The sequence below is a fragment of the Oncorhynchus tshawytscha genome, linkage group LG18 (assembly GCF_018296145.1).
Source record: "Oncorhynchus tshawytscha isolate Ot180627B linkage group LG18, Otsh_v2.0, whole genome shotgun sequence".
NCBI lineage: Eukaryota > Metazoa > Chordata > Actinopteri > Salmoniformes > Salmonidae > Oncorhynchus > Oncorhynchus tshawytscha.
In genome coordinates this window covers 16,548,821-16,560,947 of record NC_056446.1, presented here as the reverse complement: position 1 = coordinate 16,560,947, position 12,127 = coordinate 16,548,821, and the positions used below count along the sequence as shown (strand labels likewise).

The 12,127-nt window shown below is 44.5% G+C and overlaps 1 protein-coding gene across 3 annotated transcripts in view; it reads left to right on the top strand.

The window, feature by feature from the left end:
- The first annotated feature begins 505 nt into the window (after positions 1 to 505).
- The window catches only part of dcbld1 (discoidin, CUB and LCCL domain containing 1), a 39,712-nt gene continuing 28,090 nt past the window's right edge, over positions 506 to 12,127 (top strand). The window contains exons 1-3 of one of the 3 annotated variants that reach the window (XM_024378002.2): positions 509 to 851; positions 7,679 to 7,897; positions 11,873 to 12,016. In XM_024378002.2, the coding sequence (XP_024233770.1) occupies positions 779 to 851; positions 7,679 to 7,897; positions 11,873 to 12,016 (436 nt within the window). In that variant the 5' untranslated portion in view covers positions 509 to 778. Of the gene's footprint in view, positions 852 to 7,678; positions 7,898 to 11,872; positions 12,017 to 12,127 lie in introns of all 3 variants that reach the window. The other 2 variants (XM_024378003.2, XM_042300714.1) reach the window with 2 other exon arrangements.

Here is a 12,127-nt window from a genome sequence, read left to right as displayed (position 1 = left end):
TAGCCCTACTTTACAGTAAAGACATTGATCAAGTAGATCTTGTTGATCAACCAATAGCATTGGTTCTATTCACATTTTTCAAAAAAACAAGGAATACATTTTTTTTGGTTGATTTCCCTAAAGCGAAATAACACCAGTCAATCAAAAGTAGATTTGAATGTTTAGGATAAAGATGCATAGAGACAGAGCAAAAGAGAAGCACGTATACTATTTGATTAGATTTAACTTGATCTAATTAACACATTAACAGGGGTCATTCATACCTCACTGTCCTATGGTCATCACTTTATGTTAAACAAAAAAAACACCGTATCTAAGTGATAGTGTTGCTGTCATCAAATAGGCTCGAATATGTAGGTTGGCAAACTGACAATTGATTACAGAATAGTGTATGTAAGAAGTAAGCCTGGTATTAACGTTCATAGGCCTATACCTTTCAGCCGGGGTGGGCAGTTGAACTCAACAATTATTTTTCATTAATTGTGTTGCGCGTCTACTTTTCTCCGCTGCTCAGCAATTATCCCCCTCTCCCCAACGACACCGAGGCGGCCAGACTGGTTGGTCGACCCGACCACTGGGTGACGCCTGTGGATGAAACACGGAAGAGTTCATTCAAGGAATTAATATACTGTGGAGAAGCAGGCAGGATAGAAACAGACGGAGCGCGTCGGGATCCTTTCTATTACGACAAAACTTCCTAAAGGAAATGATCCCATGAAAACGAAACAAATGTGTCTCCATATGCGCCTTAGTTGCGTTACTGTGGATAAAAGCTGAGATGTCTGTAAAGAAGAAAGTTAATGGATTCTTTGTCGTTTGGTCTATACTTTCCGCGGTCGGTGAAAAACTCGGTAAGCAAACTAACCGTTGTTAAAGCAACAATGATGTACACGATTACCCAATACTTTTTGTACTACAACCGATGAGATGTAACAGATCTAGTTACCTTACATTCGATTAGAGACATTTATTTATTTAATTCACCATGGTTCTGATCGTTTTACTTTGTACTAGATTTCATTCACTTTTGGTGTGCCTGAGCCACATGGCAGATCAAGGGTTAATAACACTGTGTGGCATGTTCAACAAGCCTCGAATGTTAAGTAGCCTACGTGTGTGATAACTGGGTTGCCAACAGTCAAATGTAACAATAGTGTATGGCATATAACTACAATCAATGTATCTTATGCATCATACATTTGTTACATATCGTTGTTCGGCCACATTAAGTTGCGATCAATCATGCAAAACGTTGAGAACTGACTCAAATGTAAATAGTCATGTTTTAGCAGTTGTCTTTCAAACATTACACTTTGAGCTGTACTTACTATATTAGATGATGAATGTGCAATGATGAACCATTAAGGCCTGTTGACTTTAGTTTAAAAATGCACTCCTATAGATTCATTGATCTCCACACTCTGCTTAAATATTTCAACCTTTCTACTGAGCAGAGACGGTTTGTTTCAACGTTTCCACAGCAAATCCCCTACTCGTATGGGATTGTCAGCAGGCTTCCATGATATTAAATATTCAAATGTGTTGTCAGTTAGGATGTCTTTGAACTGTCATGTTGTTGACATGTAGGGCAACACACTATACCTGTCAATTGTAATCTAACAATCCTTGAGAAGATACAGTAGGTGACTTTCACCAGTGACAAATCTGACAAAAGGAAGGAACTGACTGGAGCAGGGTTTATACTAGCTATGATCGTCCTCTCACACCACAGTGACAGCATGGCTCGATTTTGTACTCATGTAACCTTCTAGGCTCATAGTAGGCTACGTGCCATTGGACGCATCTCAATTGCGTACTCCTCGCATCCTCTCACCTCCTTCTCAAAACCCATTGGAGGAAAAGGACCTCTGGCTCTCTCATCCAATGGGTTTTGAGGAGGCGAAGGTATGCAATTGAGATTCTCCCTTAGAAGCTGGGTCATCTTTTTGTGCCTGTGCTCCTGTGGTATTGTCTCTCATTACCAAGGAGGCGCTGCTGGCTCTTGAACAATGAACTGTGGTGCCACGCATGCCTTAGCACTCACAAGCAGTCAGTTTAGGAGACAGCTAACTCTCTCTGGCTGCCTTTGGGATTCTAATGTTGATCCATGCAGTGAGCAGTCCGATGCATATTATAGTCCAACTTAGAGTTAGGGAAGAATTGATTCCAGTCATTGCTTGATGGTGTTTTCCCCCCACCACCTCTACCTGGCATTAGGTTGAGCCTCCCTGTTTGTCACATTGTCTACTTCCACGGCTCCCCCTCTTGAGTGTTTGAGGTGAATACTTCATGTTTGTCCCGAGGGCAGTAGTCAGCCAGGTGATCAGGAGAGACGATGAGAGATGCGCTGGCATTTTAAATTGAAATAGCATCATTATATTGTCTGCTACTACTCTATTGTTCACGAGTTTGTTGGTGTTTATCAGTAGACCTGGAGTTAAATAAGGATACACACCGTTTAGGGGGAATTAGCATAGGCGGCGCAGCTATAAGGCTAAGCTTTCCCTAAAGTAAATTGAAATGCACAAGTTAGTTAGCCTAATTGGCCTATTCCTGTCTATACAGAAATTAATAAAATGAAGGGCCCCCCGAGTGGCGCGGGTGGTCTAAGGTACTGTTTCGAGTCCAGGCTCTGTCGCAGCTGGCTGTGACCGGGAGACCCATGGGGGGTGCACAATTTGCTCAGGGTCGTCCGAGTTATGGGAGGGTTTGGCCGGCAGGGATGTTCCTGTCCCATCGCGCACTAGCGACTGCTGTGGCAGGCCAGGCGCAATGCACGCTGACACGGTAGTCAGGTGTACGGTGCTTCCTCAGACACATTGGTGCGGCTGGCTTCCGGGTTAAGCGGGCATTGTGTCAAGAAGCAGGGCGGCTTAGCTGGGTTGTGTTTCGGAGGACGCAAGGATCTCGACCTTCGCCTCTCCCGAGTCCGTACTGGAGTTGCAATGATGGAACAGGACTGTAACTACCAATTGGATATCACGAAATTGGGGAGAAAAAGGGGTAAAATAATCAATAAAATAATTTGATCCAAAAAATTTAAAAAAGATTCTAAATGCTACATCAGAAAGCATGAGGGCCAGCAATTTGGGCAGCGCTGCGTGGCAAATAGTCAAGAGATGATTGTTGAGTTGTGAATGTCAGTGAAACAGAGGCCCAGCCAGGAATATCGCAATATTTCTAAATACAATTGCTGGAAAACATAGTTTGGAGTTCAAATGTCAGAGGAAGGCCCCAAAAATGGTCAGTCTCCAGTCATCCAAGTCATAGACTGTTCTCTCTGCTACCACACGGCAAGTGATACCAGAGCGCCAAGTCTAGGTCCAAAAGGCTCCTTAACAGCTTCTACCCCCAAGCCATAAGACTGCTGAACAATTAATCAAATGGCTCCCTGGACTATTATTTAGTTTAGTTTATTTGCAAATTTGATTTGAAATGGCTATTGCTGTAAAGAGAAGACAAAGAAAATACTCTAATCTGCTCAATTTAATTGTAAAAACACCAGGAAATCAGCTCTGTGATTCTTAATTTGGGAAATCTTTTCCAAGTATTCCCACGCATAATAGAGAAACGTGATCATATACAAATGTAAGCGAGGTTTGAAATGATTATGTTTTAGTCAAATATCTGTTTGGGTTTCCAAACGAGAGCGACTTTTAACAGTGTTACGTCATACTGGCTGGATATCTGCCTGTTTGAACGCCAATAACTCAGATAAACATGAAATGACCCAGGGAATCGATAGGACATCACTCAGAGATGCACAAAAACAATGTACCATTCAAAATGGGTGAACCTTTCTTTTAATGTTTCTGACATTTTTGGATTACTAAGCACCTATTGATTTAGAACCATGCAGAGTTACCCGGAAGTTGCAAGGAAAACAGGACCTGCCTGCACTATTCCAGCACCATTTCAATGTTTCAACATCATCAAACCACCGAATCTTAGTCTAATACCTCGACAACTACACTGAACAAAAATGTAAACGCAACATAAAACAATTTCAAAGATTTTACTGACTTACAGTTCATATGAGGAAATCAGTCAATATAAATCAATTCATTAGGCCTTAATCTATGGATTTCACACGACTGGGAATACAGATGTGCATCTACTGGTCACAGATACCGTTTTAAAAAGGATAGGGGCGTGGATCAGAACCAGTCAGTATCTGGTGTGACCACCATTTGCCTCGTGCAGCGTGACACATCTCCTTCACGTAGAGTTGATCAGGCTGTTGATTGTGGCCTGTGGAATGTTGTCCCACTCCTCCTCAATGGCTGTGCGAAGTTGCTGGATATTGGCGGGAACTGGAACACGCTGTCGTACACATTGATCCAGAGCATCCCAAACATGCTCAATGGGTGAGTATACAGGCCATGGAATCTCTGGGACATTTTCAGTTTCCAGGAATTGTGTACAGAACCTTGCGACATGATGCCGTGTATTATCATGCTGAAACATGAGGTGATGGCGGCGGATGAATGGCACAATAATGGGTCTCAGGATCTCGTCATGGTATCTCTGTGCATTGCCATCGATAAAATGCAATTGTTTGTTTGTCTGTAACTTATGCCTGCCCATACCATAACCCCACTGCCACCATGGGGCACTCTGTTCAAAACGCTAACATCAGCAACATGCTCGCCCCCACACGACGCCACACACACTGTCTGCCGTCTGCCCGGTACAGTTGAACCGGGATTCATCCGTAAAGAGCACACTCTCCAGCGTGCCGGTGGCCATCGAAGGTGAGCATTTGCCCAAGTCGGTTACGAGGCCAAACTGCATTCAGGTCAAGACCCTGGTGAGGACGATGAGCACGCAGAGCTTCCTTGAAACTGTTTTTGACAGTTTGTGCAGAAACTCTTTGGTTGTGCAAACTCAGTTTCATCAGCTATCCGGGGGGCTGGTCTCAGACGATCCCGCAGGTGAAGAAGACGGATATTGACGTCTTAAGCTGATGTGGTTATACGTGGTCTGCAGTTGAGGCTGGTTGGACGTACTACCAAATTCTCTAAAAAGTCGTTGGAAATTAAAATTAAATTATCTGGCAACAGCTCTGGTGGGCATTCCTGCAGTCAGCATACCAACTGCACACTCTCCCAAACCTTAACATCAGTGGCATTGTGTTGTGTGACAAAACTGCAGTGTGTTTCCCAGAGTCTGTTCTGGACTTTTTGTACAACGCCACTCATCACTACAAAACAACTTCAATGAGTTTTGGGCTAAAGTATGTAGCGAACGACAGAATAGCTGAAGAATTTAGTCAGTGCGAGTCGTCAAGCTAGCTATAGGCACTGCATAGACAAATGTTGCCTTGCTATTAATGAGAAATCTCAGGAGCATAAAAAAAGACAGACTGAAACCACCAACACAGGCACCCCATATGATCGGAAAATGTATAGGTCATGTTTGCTGGGGATGCTGTCAAGTGTTGAAAAAAAGTACATCTGGACTAACTATATATATATATATATATTTTACGACGAAAAGGTTCAACCTTAAACATACAGTAGACAGAGGTTGATTGTTATTGTCCCAAACAAACCACTACATGAAAATATTCTTGAGCTGATGTTACAGGGCCCACTCTGCCCTTCTCTGTTTACACACCTATGGTCAGTAATGCTCTGTGGTGTAGGTGTAGTCTATTTCCTCCTCTACCATTGTGGTAATGATGTCACCGCTCCTGCACCTTCTCCCAGGTGGGTAGCTGCATCCTGTTTTAAAACGTTCCGTCCCTCTGTGCTGTTCGCCCAGCCTCACATCTGGACCTAGTTCAGCCTCGGACCACAAAGGCCACTGTGTGTGCCTGCCGCTCCATGGCTTGGGACTGGCCAGCCAAAGCTCCCATCTTGTTTTTTTAATAGCCTCATTTGTCCACGGGCCTGCTAATTTTGCTTAAATGTTTTTCCGTTAAATTTGATTTACCTTCCTTAGAAAGAATCTAACTTTAGGGATTCTTATCCACAAGTCAAGTGTTTTTTAATACATGTTTATTCCTATACAAAATGCTCCACCATCACACAGAACCTACCATTGATGTCTGGACAGTGTTTATGTGCCACATATATCTGAGTTTAAGGGCCCAGTCCAAAAACAAACCCCTAGCCCCTACCTCCTGGCCACTGGTGTGGTTGTGAGGCTGGTTGGACGTACTGCCAAATTCTCTAAAACGACGTTGGAGACATCTTTTGGTTGAAAAATTAACATTAAATTATTTGGCAACAGCTCTGGTGGACATTCCTGCAGTCAGCATGCCAATTGCACGCAACCTCAAAACTTGAGACATCTGTGGCATTGTGTTGTGTGACAAAGCTGCGCATTTTAGAGTGGCCTTTTATTGTCCCCAGCACAAGGTGCAGCTGTGTAATGGTCATGCTGTTTAATCAGCTTCTTGATATGCCACACATGTCAGGTGGATGGATTATCTTGGCAAAGGAGAAATGCTCACTAACAGGGATGTACAAAACATTTGAGACAAATAAGCTTTTTTTGCGCATGGACAATTTCTGGGATCTTTTATGTCAGCTCATGAAACATGGGACCAACACTTAACATGTTGCGGTTTTATATTTCAGTATAAATCTGAATGACATAGGTAGGTATGATTGAAGAATTTAGTAGCTCAACCTTGCCTTTGATAAGAGGTTTAATTTTCACCATATTGCTAAGCAATAATGTCCTATCCACAATAAGTCGCAAGTGATTAGAGACTAGGACTGGGTCAAGGTCGGTGGGAAGCAGTCTGGTGACTGGTCTCTGTGGGACACAGCTGCCATGAGGCCCGTGCAGGCCTGTTAGTGCTGTCACAGGTGTTAATGCCACACCCTGGGGGACAGTGGATTAACCACCCTGTAAACAGGGGCCACTGTGTCACCAGGGCTCCAAGGCGTGGGATCCACTGACGCACACACACGGCCAAAGGGCAGCCCCACACCTGCAGGAGCCTGGATCTGGTCTGGCCCCAGCAGCTGAGCGTCTCAGACAGTCAAACACCCCACCTCTTCTTTCACCCAATGGGGATCTCCAGGGAGAGAGCATTGCCTTTCTTGGAGGTTGTGTGTCAGTGTTATGCTGTGCGTTCCTAAGCAGAAATGCAGCAGGTATTTCTGTGAAGTAACTCCTGTTTGTTTTGACTTGTCTGTCTAAGGAGAAGATATTGGCTCATGAGACATTGGTTCATTATGACTCACTGTGATTGATGTAATTAGGACTGACTTCAAATAGCTCTCATTAGGCGTTGTATTTGACTGACACAATGCAACATTTTACAGTATGTTTGGCATGTCTTGACTTGTCTCCCTCACACAATGTTTACTTACCATGAGTGATTGTTTTTATATGTACTGGCATGTTCTCTTTGTAGACCTGCTGCCGACATTAGTAATGTTGTCAGGCAGACTGATAAATGTCGTCTTTACTGGTTGTGAAGTGAAAGTTGATCCCTGAATGTACAATGTTGATTGTCTTACAAAAAAATGTCTTATTTGCCTTCCAAATGACAGAGCACTTTGCATCTTATTGGTTTCTCTCCACCTAGCTCCACCATCACACATTCCTCATATCATGGTCTAACAGGTCTTCAGCGATGTAGCTGAAATAAAACAACAAAGTAGAGACAGAGCTTCATCCTAATCTAACTCGACTTCTCTCCTATGGTTTTGTCCAGATGACGGTTGTGGCCACTCAGTGCTGGGCCCAGAGAGCGGTGTCCTCTCCTCTAAGAGCTACCCGGGCACCTACCCCAACAATACCTGGTGTGAGTGGAAGATCCAGGTGCCAGAGGGCAATAGCCTAGTCATCAGGTTCGGTGACCTCGACGTGGAGGCACGGGACTGCCAGTCGGACTACGTCAAGGTCCTCAAGGGGGGCTACGGGGGAGAACATGGTGAGTCTGAGTCAACCATCTTGGCCTTGGCTATTGTCTCTCTGGGTCTATGAGTTGATGTATGACCTAGCTAGCTAGCTGTGGTAGTGGTGGTTTTACACAGAACAGTCTTCACAACGTTCCTCCCCCACAGATGAAAAGCACATGTCAGACTGCGGATCCCTAATAACGTAGCCAAGGACAGAGTTCTTGTGGGAGATTTGACTATTTATATAGAGAGCTGGAGGAGGGCGCGGATGTCTCTGTGAGGCTGTTCGCAACTACAACAAAGAGGGAGGTGTGGACGATCCTGCTAGTCCGAGAATTCAAGCCCACCGACTATTCTATTAAAGTCTCTGTTAACTTGATCTCTGTGCTTTGATAGGGTTTGAATATATCCTACCAGTCAAAAGTTTGGACACACCTACTCGTTCAAGGGTTTTTCTTTATTTGGACTATTTTCTACATTATAGAATAATAGTGAAGACATCAAAACTATGAAATAACACACATGGAATCATGTACTAACCAAAACAGTGATCAACAAAATCAAAATATATTTGAGATTCTTCAAAGTAGCCACCCTTTGCCTCGATGACAGCTTTGCACACTCTTGACATTCTTTCAACCAGCTTCATGAGGTAGTCACCTGGAATGTTTTTCCAACAGTCTTGAAGGAGTTCTCACATATGCTGAGCACTGGTCTGCTTTTCCTTCACTCTGTGATCCAACTTGTCCCAAACCATTTCAATTGGGTTGAGGTCTGGTGATTGTGGAGGCCAGGTCATCTGATGCAGCACTCATCACTCTCCTTCTTCGTTAAATAGCCCCTACACAGCCTGGAGATGTGTTTTGGGTCATTGTCCTGTTGAAAATCAAATGATAGTCCCACTAAGCGCAACCAGATGCGATGGAGTATCGCTGCAGAATGCTGTGGTAGCCACGCTGGTTAAGGGTGCCTTGAATTCTAAATAAATCACAGACTGTGTCACCACCAAAACACCCTCACCTCCATGCTTCATGGTGGGAACCACGCATGCGGAGATCATCCGTTCACCTACTCTGCGTCTCACAAAGACACAGTGGTTGGAACCAAGAATGATTCACGGAGTCGCTGTCTGTTAATGTGGAGATGTCTGTACTTGAACTTTGAAGCATTTATTTGGGCTGCAATCTGAGGTGCAGTTAAATCCCAATTGTCTGAGGCTGTTAACACTAATGAACTTATCCTCTGCTGCAGAGGTAACTCTGGGTCTTCCATTCCTGTGGCGGTCCTCATGAGAGCCAGTTTCATCATAGTGCTTGAGGGTTTTTGCGACTGCACTTGAAGAAACCTTCAAAGTTCTTGACATTTTCCGGATTGACTGACCTTCAAGTAATGGACTGTCGTTTCTCGTTTCGCTTCATTTTTATTGCTGTTCTTTCCATTATATGGACTAACCGAGAATAGATGCTCAGGGCTTTGCTGCAGATATGTAGAATGTTTGAGTTGAATAGACGGGCCTTACAGACGGTGTGCTCTTAACTGACTCGTACAGTAAGACATTGTGACCCTTGACCCTCCATGTAATCTTCATTCCAATTTCTTTACTTTGATTGTCCTGCATTTTGTTAGAAGTCGATCAATTTTGTATTGAACACATCTAAGGAAACAGTGACGCAAGTGTGGACAACATGTGAGACGCAACCGCCTCCACCTCACCTGACAATTAGTCACGGTATATCTGACGAGCAATGAAACGTCTGCCGGCTGTTAGAGGAGCCCCACACAGAAGCATTTGTCATGCAGCACTGTGCCAGGAAGTCTCTGCTTCAGCCTGCCACCGTGAGTAAGAATGAGCAGGAAGTCTCTCCTTCAGCCTGCTACTGCGAGTAAGAATGAGCAGGAAGTCTCTCCTTCAGCCTGCCACCGTGAGTAAGAATGAGCAGGCTGGGGAGAAGAGCAGGGTATGGGCTGAGGGTAATGTTGAGCTGCCAGATCCATCTTAATGCAGTGAATGATTATCATGCCCATGTTGCAACTCGCCCACGGCTGAGTTTACCAGTACAGAGGCCAGGGTGTCAAGGGCCCTTGGAAATCTCAGTGGTGAAACGCTGCATGCCTTGGTTTCTCCCCTCAACAGCTTCCTGGTGGAAGTATTCCATTACCGACCAGGTTTCACAACGTGTGTTGCGCATAAATATCCATAGGAATTAGTGTTGTTTACAGTATCCCATTCCCGGGTCATACTTTTCTAACAGGAAATTGTGTCCTGACCTTGAAAGTGGTATTTTCACAGTTCTTTTGACACTTCTTCTTATATGACCCTTCTAATGTTCCGTAGGACAATAGGGTTGAGGAATGTATTTGTTCATCGTGAAATCCCTCGGTGTTGTTGACGTGTCGTACCGTGAGTCGGTGGATATAGTGATTTCCACCCCAGAGGCTGTGGCTTCCATGTCGCTGACTGGTGGAGGCATCGTGTCTCATCATGGCCGTCAGGTGAAAGAAAAGCCACAAAGGCCATGGAGACCAAGAACAACCAGCACTGGCTGAGTTCCCTCTCATTGGAAAGGGCCCTGGGCACTAGGTTGGCCTGGGCATCTCTCTCTCTCTCTCTCTCTCTCTCCCATCTCTTTGTCTGCCCTGCAAATTATTTACAGTGAGATTCCTGTCGTTGACAAAAGGGAAGCTTTTTTTCCCCCTCCTGTGTGAAAGGGAGAGGAAGAGCGGTTTAGATGACATGATGTGGCTTGGCTTGTTGGGGCTGAAAATAGAACGCCCGTTGGTGAGGTCTGGAGGGACAAACAGTCCCGGTGGGAGGGGGGACCCTGTAGATAGCAGGTCAGACCTTGTCTGTGACCTCAGATATGGTGTCGGGGTTTTCCCGATAATATGCCATTTTTTTGCTCTATTTTGGTGGCCTCTGTTACATTCTAATACCTTGATTCCTTCTGAAATACACAACTAAACGATTTTACCTCCAACATTGGTAGAAGAGTTGAGTAGAAAGACAATTAAAATGACTGAAAATGTACTGTATGAATTCAGTGTTTTGTTAATAGTTTTGGATATTGTCTAGTCCTATATGATCAGGACTATTTTCTAAGAAAGAGAACATTTAAACCTGTTCTCTTGAGTAGTTTCACTGTATACCGAAATGTGTACTTTTGTTTTTTATTTTTAAAAAACCCCACACAGTTCGGTACGAGAATTTTTGTTACTTCTGTCAAATGTGTATCACATGAGTGAGAGGATCAAGTCTGCCAGTGCAGCCCCCTTTATAGTGCTAAGATCAAAGTGCCTGCTCCGCTTATTCATTCTTTGCAAGAGCTGTCTGGGCTGCTGTTAGCTCCCCAGTCCACAACAGGAGATTGGTGGCACCTTCAATGGGGAGGACAGGCTCATGATGATGAGTGGAGTAGAATGGAGCTGGAGTGGAATAAGTGGAATGGTCTCACATGCATCAAACACATGGTTTGTAAGAAGCCAGTGCACCGCGTCTCTGTGGCTGGCTATATGAAACATGTGACAGAAAACTCATGAATGTGCCACAAAACAATAATTAGGCTAAGTTACCACTTACGTTACATAGGACGTGTAAATTCACGCACAGGAGACGATAAAGAAGCATCCTGAAAATACATTTTACTGCAACCAACCACGGCGCACAATGTACACAGGTGCGGAGGAGGAAAGACAGCCAGGAGACTGACAAACCAGCAGTTTCTCTGTCATCGCTCACTTATCAAAAGATGACAAGGCACATCGTTCATTCTAGCGGGAGAGGGCTATACAGACTTTTCTGACAAGTGAACTAGCGTACTTTTTAAATGAAAAGTAGCCGGCCGAAAATGAGTGTTGCCGGCTGTTTGGCCGGCACGTAGGGAAAACACTGGTGGCACCGTCTTGTGTTGGTAATTTGGAATATGAAATAAGGTCACATTGCTGTCAAAATTCAGATGAATGCAGGTCAATGGTTGTTTTGATAAACCTGCCATTCTCTCCGGTTGCAGTGTATGGGACATTCTGTGGCAGCCTGAAGTCCTACCCCAGAGAGATGCACACAGACACCAATGAGGTCATCGTACAGTTCCGCAGCGGTCGTCACATCTCAGGCCGAGGGTTTCTTCTCTCCTACTCCACCGGGGACAACAGAGGTTTGAAGCTCTTCCTCCTAAACTAATGGTTATGCTGTTTTAGTATTGAACACCAGAGTCTGAATGTTGCACCTGTGTCCTGTTCCGTCCCTCTTGGTTTGCCGGACAGAC